Raw genomic sequence first — 17,080 nt, forward strand, 5'->3', positions numbered from 1 at the left:
AACAATACCAATTAAAGTAATATTTTTTTCTATTTAATTTAAATATTCAAATTAACTAGAAAATTGAATTTAATAATTTAAATAGTATCATAATTTATTTAATTAAATTAAATATTAAATAAATGGATTTAATAGAAATTAAATAGAATAAGAATAGAATTAAATAGAATTCTCTAATTTCTAATTCGAATTTTGAATCTTAAAACTAAAATAATAATAAATAAACAGAGATTTGAAAGAATTAAATCGAATTTTTATAATTTTAGGGGGGCCAAAGTACAATTTTATCTTTACTAATTTAAAATTTTTAAAAAATTTAAGGACTCAAATAGTAATTTTATATTTTAAGGGGGTCGGGGCCCATGCCAGTCCCCCTCTAGATTCGCCACTGGTTGGAGGACCAATTAACTGTCCAATTAACGATACTTCAAAGACTTCTTTCAGAAAAGTTAACCTCTTTGCAATAATTAACAAAATCAAGCTAATTTAAAATGTCGTGTTGTTATTGTAACCACTAGGATGAAGTTAGCTCCAACATGGTTTTAAGTATATATATTTTTTCAATTTAAAAATTTTAAAAAAAATTCCGGTAAAAATAGGTATTAACATAACCAGCATAATACAAATAAAAGGTAATGCTAGGGTGTTGAAGTAGTATGAATTTAACAGTGAAGCAAAAGCACGGAGTAGTCAACAACAATAAGATAAGGTGCAGCACATGAAACGTGAGTACTTGATTTTTGCTTTTTTATTTTTTTATGTCGGATTAAAATTTAGGTAAAGGGAGACTACTCTAGTTCAGAGTTAGGGTACATCATCAGTCTCGTCGAGATAAATTAAATTTAGGACCATTAATGAAATTCAAAGCTGAATTCACCCATATTTTCCAAATGAGTGACTTCACTAACTTTTATTACCTCTAACATTGAACATATTATCTATCAATTTCATTGCTCCAATAAGTGAGTGACCCACACAACAAAACAAGTCAACAATCGTCCAGAATCATGTTTAAACACTTGTGAAGAAAAAAGAGGAAAAGAATCTCTTCTATCGACAAACACTATCATAACCAACTCAATGGTATAGAAATAAAGAGGAGAGGTCAATTATAAGGTCATCGAATCAAGCCAATGCTCGTTAACAAGCTGTTAAAAGTTTTTCAGCTTTTTTATATATATATATACATATTTTTATAATGCTACTAATGCTACCCTCCCTTCATATCAACCATTTTTTATTCCATGTTCTTTTTCCTCCTATTGCGTGAGAAATCATTTCTGCTTTGTTTGACCACTGAATGTAACCAAGTAGATTCTGAAACAAATATTATACATGTTTTTCACTGTTGGCTTGGCTGCAATCATTTATTTTATGAATGCTAGGGAAGAGACTGAGTGCCTTTTCTTATCCCCTTAATTTGAGGATCTTTGCGTATTAAATTAACTTCTAGCTATTATATATACTGGTGTCTGGTTCATTGAGAATGATTTTATGTATGTTTTAAAAGAACCAGACAAAGAACCACTTGACAACTTGTTTCAATCCCTGATCTATTCTGTCTACCAAAAAGCTTGAAGAAATTAGACCTACACGGAAGACCAACCAAGTCAAGGTGAGTTATATGTATATATGTGTGTGTGTGTGTGTGTGTGTGTGTGTGTGGATATAGATATAAGCTATTTTTCTTGTTTAATGATTTCAGAATATACCCATTTCAGTAACAAAGAGCATGGAAGAGGTGAAGGATACGAAAGAGAAAGAGAGGGAAGACATGGAAGAGGTGCATGAAGAAACCGAGGGTTCAAGGACAATACAACCATGGACTCAGCAAATCACTGTGAGGGGAGTGATTGTAAGCATCTTGATTGGGACGGTTTACAGTGTGATAGCCATGAAACTGAACCTCACAACAGGTTGGGTCCCTAACCTGAATGTCTCAGCTGCTCTTATCGCCTTCCTTTTTATCCGGACATGGACAAAAGTTGTTGAGAAGGCAGGATATACGGCCAAACCTTTTACAAGACAAGAGAACACCATGATTCAGACATGTGCAGTTGCATGTTACAGCATAGCTATTGGAGGTTAGAGGTTTATTTTTCAGGCTCATTTCAATTCTCCCCTTAACATAACATAACATATATTGATGATTGATGATGTGGAGTGCAGGTGGGTTTGCATCTTATCTGTTGGGATTAAACAGGAAGACATATGAATTGTCCGGAGTAGGCACTGAAGGGAACTCTGCAAAGGCTATAAAGGAACCAGGACTTGGGTGGATGACCGGCTTCCTTTTTGTAGTTTGCTTTGTTGGTCTTTTCGTATTAATTCCTTTAAGAAAGGTAACCTTCGCTTGCTTACTAAAATAATCCACTTAAAATATTATCTTATATTACAATTTTAAGGTCTTATTACCTACATAAAAGGTCCATTATTCAAAGAATATCTAATTTAATAAAAAAATATATATTCTACAAAATTATTGTTTGAAATTTTGATGTATGTACTCCAAAGAAAAATAACAAAACATGCTTTCTCTAATCAAAGAATCAGAGCAGGAACGGAACATCCTTTTTGAGGCTTTCTGATTTCTTTTTAGAAATAAATAATAAAAAAGAAGATAAAATTAAAAAAAAGTGCTTCTTCTTTACAGGTCATGATAGTGGACCTCAAGTTGACTTATCCAAGTGGCTTGGCTACTGCAGTTCTCATCAATGGCTTCCATAGCCAAGGCAATAAGTCAGCCAAGTAAGCAATATATATTATAAGGATCAAACCAGAAGAAGAAGAAGTTATGAGATAATAATGATATGATTAAAACATAATTGCAGGAAACAGGTGCGTGGGTTCCTGAGGTACTTCTCAGCTAGTTTCCTATGGGGATTTTTTCAATGGTTTTTCTCTGGGAAAGAAGAATGTGGTTTCAAGCAGTTCCCTACTTTCGGACTTAAAGCCTGGAAGCAAACGTACGTCCGCGGGTCCAACATGTTATCAAGTGTCCTTTTTTATTATTATTTTACTGCATCATAGAGATACATGTCATCATCCATCAGTGGACAAGATAATAATCCTAATCATTTCCTGGGCCGTTGTTGAATATATATATATATATTGCAGATTCTTCTTTGATTTTAGCTTGACCTATGTCGGGGCAGGAATGATCTGTTCTCACCTGGTTAACTTGTCTCTGCTATTTGGAGCTGTGATTTCATATGGAATAATGTGGCCACTTATTAATCGCCTTAAAGGACAATGGTTTTCTGAGGATTTACAAGAAAGCAGCATGAGGAGTCTATATGGATACAAGGTCTCTTATTTTGTCTATTCGCCCACTCCCTTAATGGTTCCAATGTTCTTTGGAAATGTTTATAACCTAAAATATAATGGTTGTTAGGTTTTTGTATCTGTTGCTCTCATTCTTGGTGATGGCCTTTACAATTTCCTCAAGATACTGTCTTTCACGCTTATAAACATCCATGGTAGATTGAAGGACAAGGGCCGAAATAGAGGTAATAGAGCAGCATTCTCATATTCGGTTTTCAGGGCCAAAATGTAATGAAATTTTTGGCAATGACTAACCAACCTATGCTGTCCTTGTAGATGAGGAGGATGATCGGAAGAAGACAGCTGAGGATCGAAAACAAAACGAACTTTTCATCAGAGAAACCATCCCCATGTGGATTGGGGTCGTTGGATATGTGGTATTGTCTATCGTGTCTGTTGTTGTGATCCCCATCATGTTCCCTCAACTCAAATGGTACTATGTGATTATAGCTTACATTCTTGCCCCATCTCTGGCTTTCTGCAATGCTTATGGGGCGGGTCTTACCGACATGAATATGGCCTATAACTATGGGAAAGTAGCCCTTTTCGTGTTGGCAGCATTGACAGGCAAGGAAAACGGTGTTGTAGCAGGGCTTGCCGGATGTGGACTCATCAAATCTGTTGTTTCTGTTGCTTGCATTTTAATGCAAGATTTCAAGACAGCGCATTATACGCTCGCATCACCAAGAGCGATGTTCTTGAGCCAAGCAATTGGGACGGCTATTGGCTGCGTTGTAACGCCTCTCAGCTTCTTCCTTTTCTACAAAGCATTCGATGTTGGAAACCCATATGGAGAATTCAAAGCACCATATGCCTTGATATATAGAAACATGGCTATTCTAGGTGTGCAAGGATTTTCGGCTTTGCCTCGGCATTGCTTGCAACTCTGTTATGGCTTCTTTGCTTTTGCAGTGTTGGTGAATTTTGTGAGAGATGTCTCACCGCATAAAATAGGGAAATGGATGCCGCTTCCGATGGCAATGGCAATGCCATTTTTAGTTGGGGGATATTTTGCGATTGATATGTGCTTGGGAACTTTGGTCGTGTTTGCTTGGCAGAAGCTAAATGCAAAGAAGGCTGAGTTGATGGTTCCAGCCGTTGCTTCCGGGCTAATATGTGGGGAAGGGCTATGGATTCTCCCGGCTTCAATTCTTGCCTTGGCCAAAATTAATCCTCCCATTTGCATGAAATTCCTGCCTTCTTAGAAAAAAAGGTTCAAGCATGAAGAACAATAAAAAGTTTGAAGGGAAGTCCGAAGCAAGCTGCTCGTTCCAGCAATTCTCAGAGTAGTAGATTACTAGATATATATACTCATCTTTTGGCAAAATAAACCAATCTTAGTTAAGACAGGGTAGATAAGCACACCCCAGATGTTGCCTTCAAGTTTCCATTGCTTTGGCTCCTTTATTAAAGGGTAAAAAAGTTATTTTTTTTTGTTTATATATATGACATTAGCTGCGGTAGATACCAAATGAATAATTTGATTACTATTCCGAAAATTTTGACAATATAAGAGTCGAATTAGATCCAACCAAATTTGAAAACAAATGCAAATGAGAAAAAAGAAAGAATGCAAGCTCAACATATAAGAAATGATTAGGTGGCGATGATACCCGCTAGAACATCAGTTTTCCTTCGTGCATAAATTGTGTAAACTAAGCGGAGAGCGTCAAGCCACCCGTCTAGGGATTCCCACGAATCAGCAACCTGAAGCGAAGAGAAAACAATACTCACTAAAGCTAGATTGCCATACATATATTGCTCACATTTCATCCAAATGACAAACATGGGCATAAAATAATTTTCAAGTTTTTGATCTGCATGGAAGTTATCGTTCCTTCATTATGATTTAAGAAAAAAGCTATTAGAACAAAAATGTAAAGCATAATGCTTACCAAGAAAACTTGACCGGATGTGGTATTAATGCAGAGGCCAGCACCTGGAGGTAAAGTTAGATCAGCAGAGGCTGATACAGAAATGATGTCTGGAATATAAACTCTGATAGCCTTTTTGTCCGTATTTCCTGCATCCACGATTCTTCCAGAGAGGCTTCGGGAAACTTGTTTCTGCTCAACTTTGATGACCTGGTCAATCGGAAATAGAGGACATGGAGAAAGGTATTAATTCTTCGTGTAGCAATTTATGTTACTTTTGCCTTTTGTAGATAACAGCCTGGAATTTAAATTGAAAACAGCTTACAAAAAACATATATATGATGTATTTTGTCATACTCTATCATTCCTTCCTCTCAAAAGAGACGTGCAATAACATAACTTCATGCACTAAATATAAACAAACATTTGAAGAAATGAACCCTCAATCCCAGAAAAAAATGAAAAAGAAACTTTATATTTATTTACCGTGGACAAGAAGAAAACCAATCAGCTTTTTACCTGTTGAAGTGCTTCTTGATTCAGAAAGAACTCTGTTCTCTTCCAATCACTATGAGGTGGAAATGTGTTTCCTACTGGTGGTGCAGTCAGATACCCATCTTTAAGATGGGGTAAAGGTAGCTGTCAAAAATTTAGTTCCGTCAGAATATAAAATAATTTGCCCACCAAATTCAATTAAGTATTAACAGAAGATGACCACCGCAGCCATTTGCACTATATAGATTCAATAGTTCTCTTCACCAGGTGAGTGCCAGGTTTAAACATGAAATGAGCTAATGAGAAAAAACAATATCCCTAACACACAGACACACTTTGAAAAGAAGAAGAGGGTGAAAGAATAGGGCTATTAAATGTTCTAAATAAATTTTTGTTGTTATGATTTGAACACAAGATCACTACTCTGAATATTGCTTCTTATCATAAAATTTGGCTCTTACGATTTGCTATTAAATGTTCTGATAAAATTTTGGTTCTTATGATTTGAACACCTAAAATGAATATTCTTGGGGACACTGTGGGCAGTCAATCATTGAATATGTTTACATCCAAGCCAAAGTAAAATTCTCAAAAACATTGGATTAGGCATGTAGTTTGTTACGAATTATTGTGATTGATAACTCAGCACATCAACGGGAGTCTAAAACCTTAGGACTCGTAAGAGAGACCCAAATCTTACAGTCTTTTTTTGATAAAAATTCTGCTTAGGGTTTTATTATTACATAAGTCAACCAATCTTATTACTTAAAAGAGGAGACCTATTCTTAAAAGGAAAATAAATCAACTGAAATTAAAACATAATAAAAAAAACCCAGGTTAATGGCCTTCCCTAACATAGATTTGGCCTGTTACATTACTCCCTTCTAGAGAAAGAGCTTGTCCTCAAGCTTGAAATCAGGATAAACTTGGTGGAACGTCCCTTTTGTTACTAATAGTCAAAAGCGATAGAGATCGTAGACCCCTACAAAGTTATTCTCATTTACCAGCAACCCCGAATAAATCTATTCAAACTTCTCACCAGCATTCAATATTTTCAAGAATAACCCAGCAAGTTTAGACCCATTAAACTTTTCCAGTATGGAGTTGATGGTTTTGGGGAGCAGGTTTAAAGAAAATGGCTGGCTGTCAGATATGAGTTGGAGAGGGATTAATGAATAAGACAAGCAATTAAAGTCGGTTGTAACTGATATGATTTTTATTGAGATGGGATTAGGAGAAATTGATGCATAGAATAAGAAAGAGAGATCTGTAGCCATGGTTTGGTTTTGTTCAGTTAGAGGGTGTACGTTTGTGTCTATCATAGACTTGCTAACCTATTTACCAGCAATTATTTTATAAATTCCATCATGTAATTCATCAAATAGTTGGTTTTTGGTTAGAGCAATACTTCATGAATATCCTGTAACGTATGATCCAATATATATTTTATCTTTGTTTGCATAAGCTCAAGCCTCATGTATTTTTGCTTGCCATTCTGCCGACCATTATCTGCCGTTGCTGAGGATCATTGGCTTTGAATACCAAACTGTTACAATCACGTTCGGGATTGATAGTTCAGCTCATCAAAGGGAGACTAAAACCTTCAACTCACCAAAAAGAAATTGAAACTTTAGGACTCCTTAGAGACAAACCCAAATCTTTTAGGATTCTTCTTAAGAAATTCTGTTTAGGGTTTTATTATTTCTTAAGTTCTTTTAAATAAAGACCAATCTTATTACATAAAAGAGGAAACCTAGTCTTAGAAGGAAATAAAACAATTGAAATAAAACCATAATCAAGAGACCAAGGAAAGCAATAAAAGTGTAATCTAAGCGCTAACTAAAGATTCCAAATTAATGGCCTTCCCTAACTTAGATTTGGCCTTTTACATAGTTCTCTATAATTTTGCATCAGTTTCTTGTGCAGCTCAAGGACTCGGTTATAGTGCAGTGATACTTAAAAGTAAAAAACAGCATCAATTTTCCGACAAGAAAGAACTGTGGAATTCATGGATCACGCCCCAAAGTATTACTCCTATAAATTAAAAGATCCATGACAATGCTACTTAACTAGGAAAAAAGAAAAGGAGATTATTTTCGCAGCTAAGGGCTCAACATTGCTAACAGAAGATTCAATCGATTTAGAAAACAAAACCTCAAAAATATTGTTGAAAGATTAAATACTGACCATTGAATTAACAAGCTTCAAGGCACTGCTGTAAACCTGGACGTTCAAAAATACCAAATAAGAACATATCCACAAAACTAAGATGGGAATTTTGAAGTCAAATTGTACAATTCTGAAACTTTAAATTTAGGAGAAAATGAAAAAGTATGACATTAGCTTTCTTATAGATTTTATGATTACAAAAAGCTAAAATTATGCTACAAAAATTTTCATCAGCCAATAATCATGCAACCCATATAACCAGAAATCGAGACTACATCTAGTCAGTAAAACTCTGATGTCCAAGAAACACACTGCTCAAAACCTGGACATTTTAAAATAACAAAATATATCCACAAAACTAAGATGGGAACTTTAACGTCAATTTGCACAATTCTAAAACTTTAAATTTCAGAGAAAATGAAGAAATATAACGTTAGCTTTCTGGAAAAATTTATGTTTGCAGAAAGTCAAAATTTATGCTGCAAATTTTTCATCAACCTATAATTATGCCACCTACATAACCAGAAATTGACTCTATCTATTTAGTAAAACTCTCTAGTCCCAAATAAATATAGATTTCTTACAGAGTAATTTGGTTTCAATGCATGTGCAGCTGCAATGTATATAGCAGACTGGCTATACAGCTCATTGGAGGACATTTCTTTAGGATTTGTAGTACCGGTTTGTACTGAATCCTCAGCTAGTGCATACTGCAATTAAAATACAGATATTTCAAGTTTTGATATGCTTCACTTAGAAATGTTTACATAATGAAGCCATTAACTAATCTCATTTATATCAAAAAGAAATAATCATAGGTGAAGTTTCCAGTCTAAGAACTAGGTACTTACCAAGACAGTTCCAAGGTTGTATATTGCTCGATGGAAATCAAATTGCAATCGTATTGCTGCACGAAACTGCATTAGAAGTAAAGGATATTATAAGAATAGAAAAGAAAACTATAAGCTATTCTTTTAGGACATATCAGATGTCAGATTACTTTGCTGCCTGTTCCTATAGTCATCCAAGCACTCTGATTTCCCCAAATGACTTTTGTACCTTACTAATTGCAGTCTTCACAATTTTTTGCTTCTCTCGTGCAGAAACAATTGCACTGAGTTCCTAAAGAATATGTGATAAGACAAGAAAGTAGGTAAAGCATTCTCAGAGTCCATACAAATAGAATCAAATCTTAATTTGAAAGATATGGAAATAAATAAAGCTGATTAATCAACATTACGCATCACTAAATCATAATTTACCTGAAGTGCAAGTCCCCAATTGTTTAGCGCCTGAAAAAGATTTTAGCATCATTATAATCACTGGCAGAATAAAAAAAAAAAATGAAGTCACTCTAGATAGCAGAATTACAAGACTAAAGTAAATAACTACTTCAAATATACCTGAGGGCTATTCCAGTTGAGTTGGACAGCTTTTTCATAGTTTTTTGTAGCCTACAAAGCCATAACAATAAGATTAGGCTCCATCAAACTCAAGGTAAAGGTTTTTATTTATTAAGGATCTCTATACAGCACCACCACAAAGACAACGTGTTTCCGTACTAATTCTAGAATATATATCAAGGTTCCACAGTCAAAACCAACTCCCATGGTTCTGGCCTTACTGAAACAGATTATATAAAAGTAAGCGGTTAACATGAAACAGAAACAGGAAATGAGATCTTATCCATCCAAGGAAAAGGTGTTCCATGACAAGACACCAAGAGTTTCCAATAAAGGACTAGTGTTATTCATACAAATGTCTAGCGTGACTGAAATACCAAAATTATATAGTCAGAACCTGCTCCCATAGTTCTTCAGCCTCCTTAGTCCGACCACGCATTTTCGCTCGATCAGATATTGCTATTGCCCAGTTGTAGAAAGCCTGTCAATTAATGACTTAGCATCAGAGTCATGTGAATGAAAATCAGAAAAACATATACAAATTATACAGACTCATTTCTCCTTTTGTGAGTACGTGTATATATAGAAGCGCTTATGCAGCTCTAAACTCATTTCTTTTGTGTATTCAGCTTCTTATGTGACTTATGCATTTTGAGCAGTCATCATGCCTTTGGCAGTTGAAAGTGAACCAAAAAAATCACAAATCCATAGGAATGCAACAAGGTCATCTGGGACATGGAGAAGCACACATACATCATGAAGTGTCGGGCAAAGACGAGTTGCGTCGTTATACTTTTTACAAGCCTCCTCTAGCAAGTCATCTTTAGAAGGTGAAGTAGAATCTGGACTAACATTATCAGCACTTTCCTGTAAGCCAAATAAGAACAGTGTGGACATGATATGAGCAATTTGCAACATTAAACATTATGATAAGCTTGACCCTGTTATGAAGGCTGTCCTAGCCAAATAATGATTGAATCTTATTGATATATAATTCTGAATGATGCTAACATAATAATCAAAATGAACCAATATGTCAAACCTGAAGAACCAATGCCCAGTTGTAAAGTGCATCATAATCTTCTGGGTTTTTCTCTAAAGCAGCAGCATACCTGCAAAGCCAAACTGAAAATCACTACTATGGAATATCAGGACTCTGGAACAGAAACATATCATGCTCAATATCAAAGCAAATTGTGATAAGTGTAAGAAAATAAGACTGACAGTACCTCTTGGCAGCATACACAAGAACCCGTTGGCGAGACTGGCCCTCCTCATCAGCACCAGTGACACTACTGACCAACTCCATTGCAGCACTGTTTTGGTTGGATTGTCTCTGCGTGCTTTCTCGACTGGAACATACAAATCACAGAAAAGAAAACAATATCTTTTACAAGCGGAAGAAGAACCAGAAATACAAGCAGGAACAATATATAGCATACTTAAGCTTTACATGAATGTGGCACATGAAAAAGAAGGTAAACTTAATTCCAGAAGTGAAAGATCCTGATACTAGGGGTTCATTCATTAAGTTAGACATAAAGTAAGACTACAATGAACGCCAAACACGAAATCCAAAACCAATTGAAGGACTGAAATAAACATATATTTCTTGCATCTGAAGTTTAAAGATAATGAATCCAGGACAGTGGAAGACCGTCACTGGAGAACAGTTGCTCATCCATGCAACTAACGAAAATTAACTTGTAGTTTAATAGCAAGAGTACACCTCAATTGCATTTGGTAAAATTCTCCAAATTGTCTATTCAGGATATAATCGAGAAACAGCCTAACTTTACAATTAATCGTTTCACATATGTAATTAAGGAGATGGATCAACAGAGAATTCCACAGATCCAAAAATTTCTACATTTATAATCTCACTAAATCCAATTATAAAATAAAAGAGCGTCGTTGCTTGTTCAATCGAAAATCCAGAACGAAAAAAAAAACAAAAAATGTACCTGTAAGGAGAGCCTGCTTCCTCTTCGTCGCTTTTAAATTCAGTTAGCAACTCTCTCATCGTGAAAGTCCGATTCCCTTCATCTTTTCGCAGCTGCGGCCGAGCATTTTGGTCAGTGGATGACGGCTTGGCCGCGTCATTGGGTTGGATCGAGCTCTCTTTGTCCTCCTCCTTCGTGTTCGGATCCGCACCGGTTACAACAGGTTCCACCTTCAGTGCCTCCTCCGGTTTGTTTTCCGGTCCTGGCTCCGTTTTCGATTCGGGTTGAGATTCCGCTTTTGATTCTGGTTCCGGTTCCGGTTCTGCTTGTGGTTGGTGTCCATTGTGAAGTTCGGATTCCTCAGTCGTTTCGGTCATTGCTATGGAGAAAGTATTTCCGTACAACGCCAAACACAGAAACCAAGAAGATCAAAAGAGAGTGAGTGAAGAACAAAACAAACAAAATATGCAGCGCGGTGGTGTGAAGGTCGAGAAAACGGTTTAAAGAAAAGTCCCACGTTAAAAAATAGGTGAAATTCATTATTAGTTCCTATACTATGTGTTTGTTATAAATTCAGTCCTTGTATTTTAATTTGGTATTATTAATCCATGGAATTTTTCAACTTTAAAATTTCAGTAGTGATTCAAACGTAGTTGCTAAATCTATGTCTTTCCAAAATCTTATAAAGTAAACATTTTATTGATTGTATCGTATAAATTAGATTTTGGTCATAAGCTTTAATTTATTATGAAATGATTACTAACTTTATTTATGTGTAACATTTTGCGGTTAAGTCTTTACCTTCTATAGCTGAAATTAGAAAATATTATTAGGATTGAAATTAAATTGTAATTTTTACGATAGTAAAAATAAAATTTTACTATTTTAATAGCCTATATCTTTATAAATTTTAAAAAGATTAAACTAAATTTTTATATTTTTAAGGAGTCAAAGTATAATTTTATCTTTACGAGCCTAAATAAAAAAATTTCATTTTGGGAGCAGCCCCTAGTTTCACCTCTGCCTAAAACAAAGGGCTACAGGCCCTTCTCTCTCTCTTTTTCATTCATTTTTCTTTTCTTCTATACAAAAATAAAACGTTTCTTTTATGAACTCTAAGGGTACGTTTGGTTTACTATAATGGAATAGGACTGTAATTGAATAAAGCTGTAATTGAATAGAGCTGTAATGAAATAGAGTTGTAATCAGTAATTCAACTGTTTGGTTGAATGGAATGGAATAGAGCTATAATAATATTTTTGTATTTGGTTGAATGGAATAGATGTTGTAATAGTATAAGGAAAAATACTTAAATGACCAAAATACCCTTAACAGAATTTTTTTGATAGATAATTATTGTTATTGTTATTAAATCTTAATAAAATTATTGTTAAATATTTTTTAATAAAAATAAAAATCAATAATTTAATCATATTTTAATATAATTATTATTAAATACAATTTAATAAAATATTATATAATTTAATAAAATTCTTAATATAATCATTATTATATGAATTAAAAAATCATAATATATAATATTATAAAAATAATATATAACCTACTTTATTATTTTTAAACTGCAATACATATTTAATGTGCTAAAATATCATTAGTGAAACAAATAATTTAATTATTCTACAATAAAAAAAACAAAGTATTAGAAGTAATAAATAGCTTGTGATTAAAAAAATTTAGACATTGAAATAGAATTAATGATATAATTTAAATGTTAATTTATGAGTTAAGTAATAATTTTAATCGATAATTTGTTACATATAACAAACATTATAATGTTACATTTCACATTCTCATTTCATTTAAATTGTGAGAGAAGGAAAGAGCATCACCATTGTCAATGGAGATTCCCATTATTTTTGTAGTTCCTAAAGGTCACTTTCTCAATACAGGAAAATTCTTAGGACATGTATCATGTGAAAAATAAAATAAAATAAAATAAAATAAAGAGCATACAGATTTTACATGGAAACCCTTTCAGGAAAACATCACGGGTAGAGGAGAAGAAAATTCACTATGTCGAATTCGAATAATTACAAGAGGAATAGACTATGTCTATTTATAGGCTTGTAAAGCCATATTCTAGTAAAACTGAAACACCTTATTCTAATCAATATCAAATAGATGGAATTTAATAAGGTTTAAAAAACCTTATTCTAAAATAAAATAAAATAAGTGTAATTCTATATGGATTCTTCTTTTATTTTATTTTACCACTGTATTTTATTTAAATAAGGATTCGGGTCACTTAATTCTAACAATCTCCACCTTAACACGAATTCTCAATGAACAAGTTCTTCATTGCGAACTCTCAACGAACAAGTTCTCCATTTCTTCCATAAAACCCTTTAAGGGTTTAACTTCAACAATGAACACCAATCAAGTCTAAGCAATGCTCAAACTTAGTTATAGAAAGTGACTTAGTCATCATATTTGCAGGATTTTCATGAGTACTAATTTTGCTCACAACAATATCACCACGAGCAATAATATCACGAACAAAATGATACCGAACATCAATATGTTTTGTTCTCTCATGAAACATTTGATCTTTTGTAAGAAAGATGACACTCTGACTGTCACACAATACTGTGCTGATTTGAAGGTCTTCATTGAGTTCATTAAAGAGCCCGTTCAACCAAATAGCTTCTTTACAAGCCTCAGTAATCGCCATGTACTCAGCTTTAGTGGCTTTCCAATTGATTGCACAACCTCTGATTATAAAGACATAACCTGTGAGATAACTTCTTCTATCAAGGTCTCCAACAAAATCAGCATCAACATACCCAATGACTCCATCTCTAGTTCTTCCAAACTGTAAGCAAACATCAGTAGTACCTTATAAGTATCTTAAAATCCACTGAACTGCTTTCCAATGTTCTTTACTGGGATTCGCCATATATCTGCTAACTACACTAACTGCATATGATAAATCTGGACGTGAACAAACCATAGTATACATGAGAGATCCCACTGCACTAGAGTATGGAACATGTGACATGTACTCAATCTCATCATCTGATTATGGAGACAAAGCTGATGAAAGTATGAAATGGGTTGCTAAAGGAGCACTAACAGGCTTAGCACTCTGCATATTGAACCTACAAAGAACTTTCTCAATGTACCCCTTCTGACTTAGGTACAATTTAATTGCTTTTCTATCTCTGAGAATCTTCATACCAAGTATCTTCTTTGTTGGTTCCAAATCTTTCATCTCAAATTCTTCACTTAGTTGGGCTTTGACCTTTCTTATCTCTCATTTATCTTTTGCTGCTATCAACATGTCATCAATATAAAGAAATAGATACACAAAAGAACCATCACTATTTTTCTTAAAGTAAACACAACTGTCAAAACTATTTCTTTTGAAATCATGAGAAGTCATAAAGGAATCAAACCTCTTGTACCACTGCCTTGGTGACTGTTTCAAACCGTAAAGGGACTTTTTCAGCAAGCAAACATAGTCCTCTTTTTCTGAGACTGTAAAACCCTCTGGTTGTTGCATGTAAATATCCTCCTCAAGTTCTCCATGCAAAAATGCAGTTTTTACATCTAACTGCTCAAGCTCCAAATCATGCATGGCTACAATACCAAGCAAAGCTCGAATCGAACTATGCTTCACAACTGGGGAGAACACATTTGTGAAGTCTACTCTTGGAATTTGACTGTAACCCTTTGCAACAAGCCTTGCTTTATATTTGGGTTCTTTAAATCCTGAGGTTCTTTCTTTTTTTTTAAACACCCATTTACAACGAACAACTTTTTTTACTTTTAAGAAGTTTCACAAGATCCCATGTTCTGTTTTTGTGGAGTGATTCGATCTCCTCTTGCATAGCAAACATCTATTTTTTTTTAGTCTTCACAGCTAACCATATCAGAATAATTAGATGGCTCTTGATTCGTATCTATATCTTCAGCCACATTTAAAGCATAAGCAACTAGATCAGCCTCGGCATACTTCTTTAGAGGTTTAATTTCTCTTCTAATTCTGTTTTTGGTGATAGAGTATTACGGTAAAGAAGCAACTTTATTCTCAATTTTTGTACTGGCTTGAGGAGTCGACTTTGTATTAATATGATGCTCCACCTGCTTTTGATTTTCTTTATTGGAAGAGTCTTTAAGAGATAAGTTAGGTAGTATAGCAGTTTCATCAAAAACAGTGTCTCTACTAATCACAACTTTTTTTTATTTTTAGGACACCATAACTTATACCCTTTTACACCAGGTTTATAACCAAGAAAAACACATTTAATGGATCTCAGTTCCAATTTTCCATTATCAACATGAGCATACACAGGACACCCAAAGATCTTTAAATCAGAATAATTAGCAGGATTACCAGACCATACCTCTTGTGGAGTCTTTTCCTCAATGGCAACGGATGGGGATCGGTTGATCAAAAAACATGCAGTAGAGGCTGCTTCGACCCAAAATGACTTTGGTAAGTTGGCATTTGACAACATACATCGAACCTTCTCCATGATCGTTCTGTTCATTCGTTCTGCAACGCCATTTTGTTGTGGAGTATGACGAACTGTCAAGTGTCTCACGATCTCTTCTGGCTCGCACAATTTATTAAACTCACCAGAACAGAACTCTAAGCCATTATTTGTGCGGAGGTATTTTATTTATTTTCCCGTTTATTTTTCAATCATAATTTTCCAAGACTTAAATGCGGAAAACACATCGCTTTTCTATTTTAAGAAGAACACCCAAACTGTTTTAGAAAAATCATCAAAAAAGGTTAGCATATAATTAGCTCCACCTCTCGAAGGCACTCTGAATGGCTCCCACAGATCAGAATGAATATACTCCAATGTTCCCTTCGTGTTATGGATTCCTCTGGTGAATTGAACTCTTTTTTACTTCTTAAAAACACAGTGCTCACAGAAATTCAGTTTGCAAATTCCTTGCCCATCAAGAAGTCCTCTTTTGCTCAATTCTGCCATGTCATTCTCACTCATATGCCCTAGGCGCATATGCCAAAGTTTAGTAATATCATCATCTGACAAGGAAGAGGAAGCGACAGCTGCATCACCAGTAACAGTAGAACCCTGCAAAACATATAACTTGACAGTCTTTCTCTGCCCTTTCATCACAACAAGAGAACTTTTGGAAATCTTTAAAACTCCACTTTCAGCTGTGTATCTGTACCCTTTTGAATTAAGAGTACTCAATGAAATTAAACTTCTCTTTAATTCTGGAACATGTCGCACGTCATTAAGTGTTCTGAGAACTCCATCAAACATCTTAACTTTAATTGTTCCAACACCTGCGATTTTACACGAAGCATTATTTCCCATCAAAACAACACCTTCAGACATTGTTTTGTAACTTATAAACCAATCCCGATTGGGACTCATGTGGAAGGTGTAGCCTAAATCAAGTATCCATTCCTCGCTCGCTTAGAATTGTTGACAGGAGCGACTAGAATTTCACCATCGCTGTAGTCTTCTACAACATCAGCTTCACCAGAATTTTCTGGTTGTTTTCCCTTTTGATTTGCAGCCTCCCTTTTAATCTTGTTCTGTAGCTTATAGCACTCAGATTTAATATGCCTTTTCTTCTTACAGAAATTAGAAGTTTTACCTCTGTTTGAAGACTTTGATATACCCTTAGATTTACTGTGAGGGTTTCATTCCTGTGTCCTTCCACGATCATCATCAGCATTTCGATCTTGTCTCCCACGAACAATTAGACCCTCTCCTTGAAAGTCGGGTCTAACCACAAGATGTTTCATCTTATCATACAAGGTCAAAGAATCATAAACCTCATCAACTGTGAGAGACTCGCAGCTATATAAAATTGTGTCTCTAAAGGTTGAATAAGACCGGGGCAATGAACAAAGTAGAAC

General features: G+C 34.6%; 2 protein-coding genes across 6 annotated transcripts; one reads left to right on the forward strand and one right to left on the reverse strand.

Annotated features, from left to right (window-relative positions):
* The first annotated feature begins 1,084 nt into the window (after positions 1-1,084).
* LOC121213573 (metal-nicotianamine transporter YSL1) lies at positions 1,085-10,259 on the forward strand. 5 transcript variants are annotated; one of them, XR_005908969.1, is made up of 10 exons: positions 1,125-1,615; positions 1,722-2,084; positions 2,170-2,342; positions 2,654-2,748; positions 2,832-2,966; positions 3,118-3,307; positions 3,395-3,509; positions 3,601-4,738; positions 5,254-5,441; positions 9,925-10,259. XR_005908969.1 is itself a non-coding variant. In XM_041086367.1 (8 exons), exons 2-8 carry the CDS (start codon positions 1,733-1,735, stop codon positions 4,527-4,529), a joined length of 1,989 nt encoding a protein of 662 aa, XP_040942301.1. In that variant the 5' UTR covers positions 1,085-1,615; positions 1,706-1,732; the 3' UTR covers positions 4,530-5,032. The 5 variants fall into 5 exon arrangements, 2 of the variants coding, with proteins under 2 accessions (XP_040942301.1, XP_040942299.1); XR_005908970.1 differs by lacking the exon at positions 9,925-10,259 and having other exon boundaries at positions 1,085-1,615; positions 1,706-2,084; positions 5,254-5,533; XR_005908968.1 differs by lacking the exon at positions 9,925-10,259 and having other exon boundaries at positions 5,254-5,533.
* Positions 4,790-11,700, reverse strand: LOC107950729 (protein HLB1). The gene is made up of 14 exons (XM_041086370.1): positions 11,230-11,700; positions 10,495-10,617; positions 10,308-10,377; positions 10,019-10,132; positions 9,663-9,746; positions 9,266-9,316; positions 9,125-9,154; positions 8,922-8,984; positions 8,714-8,779; positions 8,447-8,572; positions 7,881-7,916; positions 5,718-5,837; positions 5,220-5,408; positions 4,790-5,031 (listed from the first exon to the last, which is right to left on the reverse strand). The coding sequence occupies exons 1-14, from the start codon at positions 11,583-11,585 to the stop codon at positions 4,921-4,923; spliced, it is 1,539 nt and encodes a 512-aa protein (XP_040942304.1). The 5' UTR covers positions 11,586-11,700; the 3' UTR covers positions 4,790-4,920.
* Positions 11,701-17,080: the final 5,380 nt, after the last annotated feature.

The sequence above is a fragment of the Gossypium hirsutum genome, chromosome A02, assembly GCF_007990345.1.
Source record: "Gossypium hirsutum isolate 1008001.06 chromosome A02, Gossypium_hirsutum_v2.1, whole genome shotgun sequence".
Classification (NCBI taxonomy): Eukaryota; Viridiplantae; Streptophyta; class Magnoliopsida; order Malvales; family Malvaceae; genus Gossypium; species Gossypium hirsutum.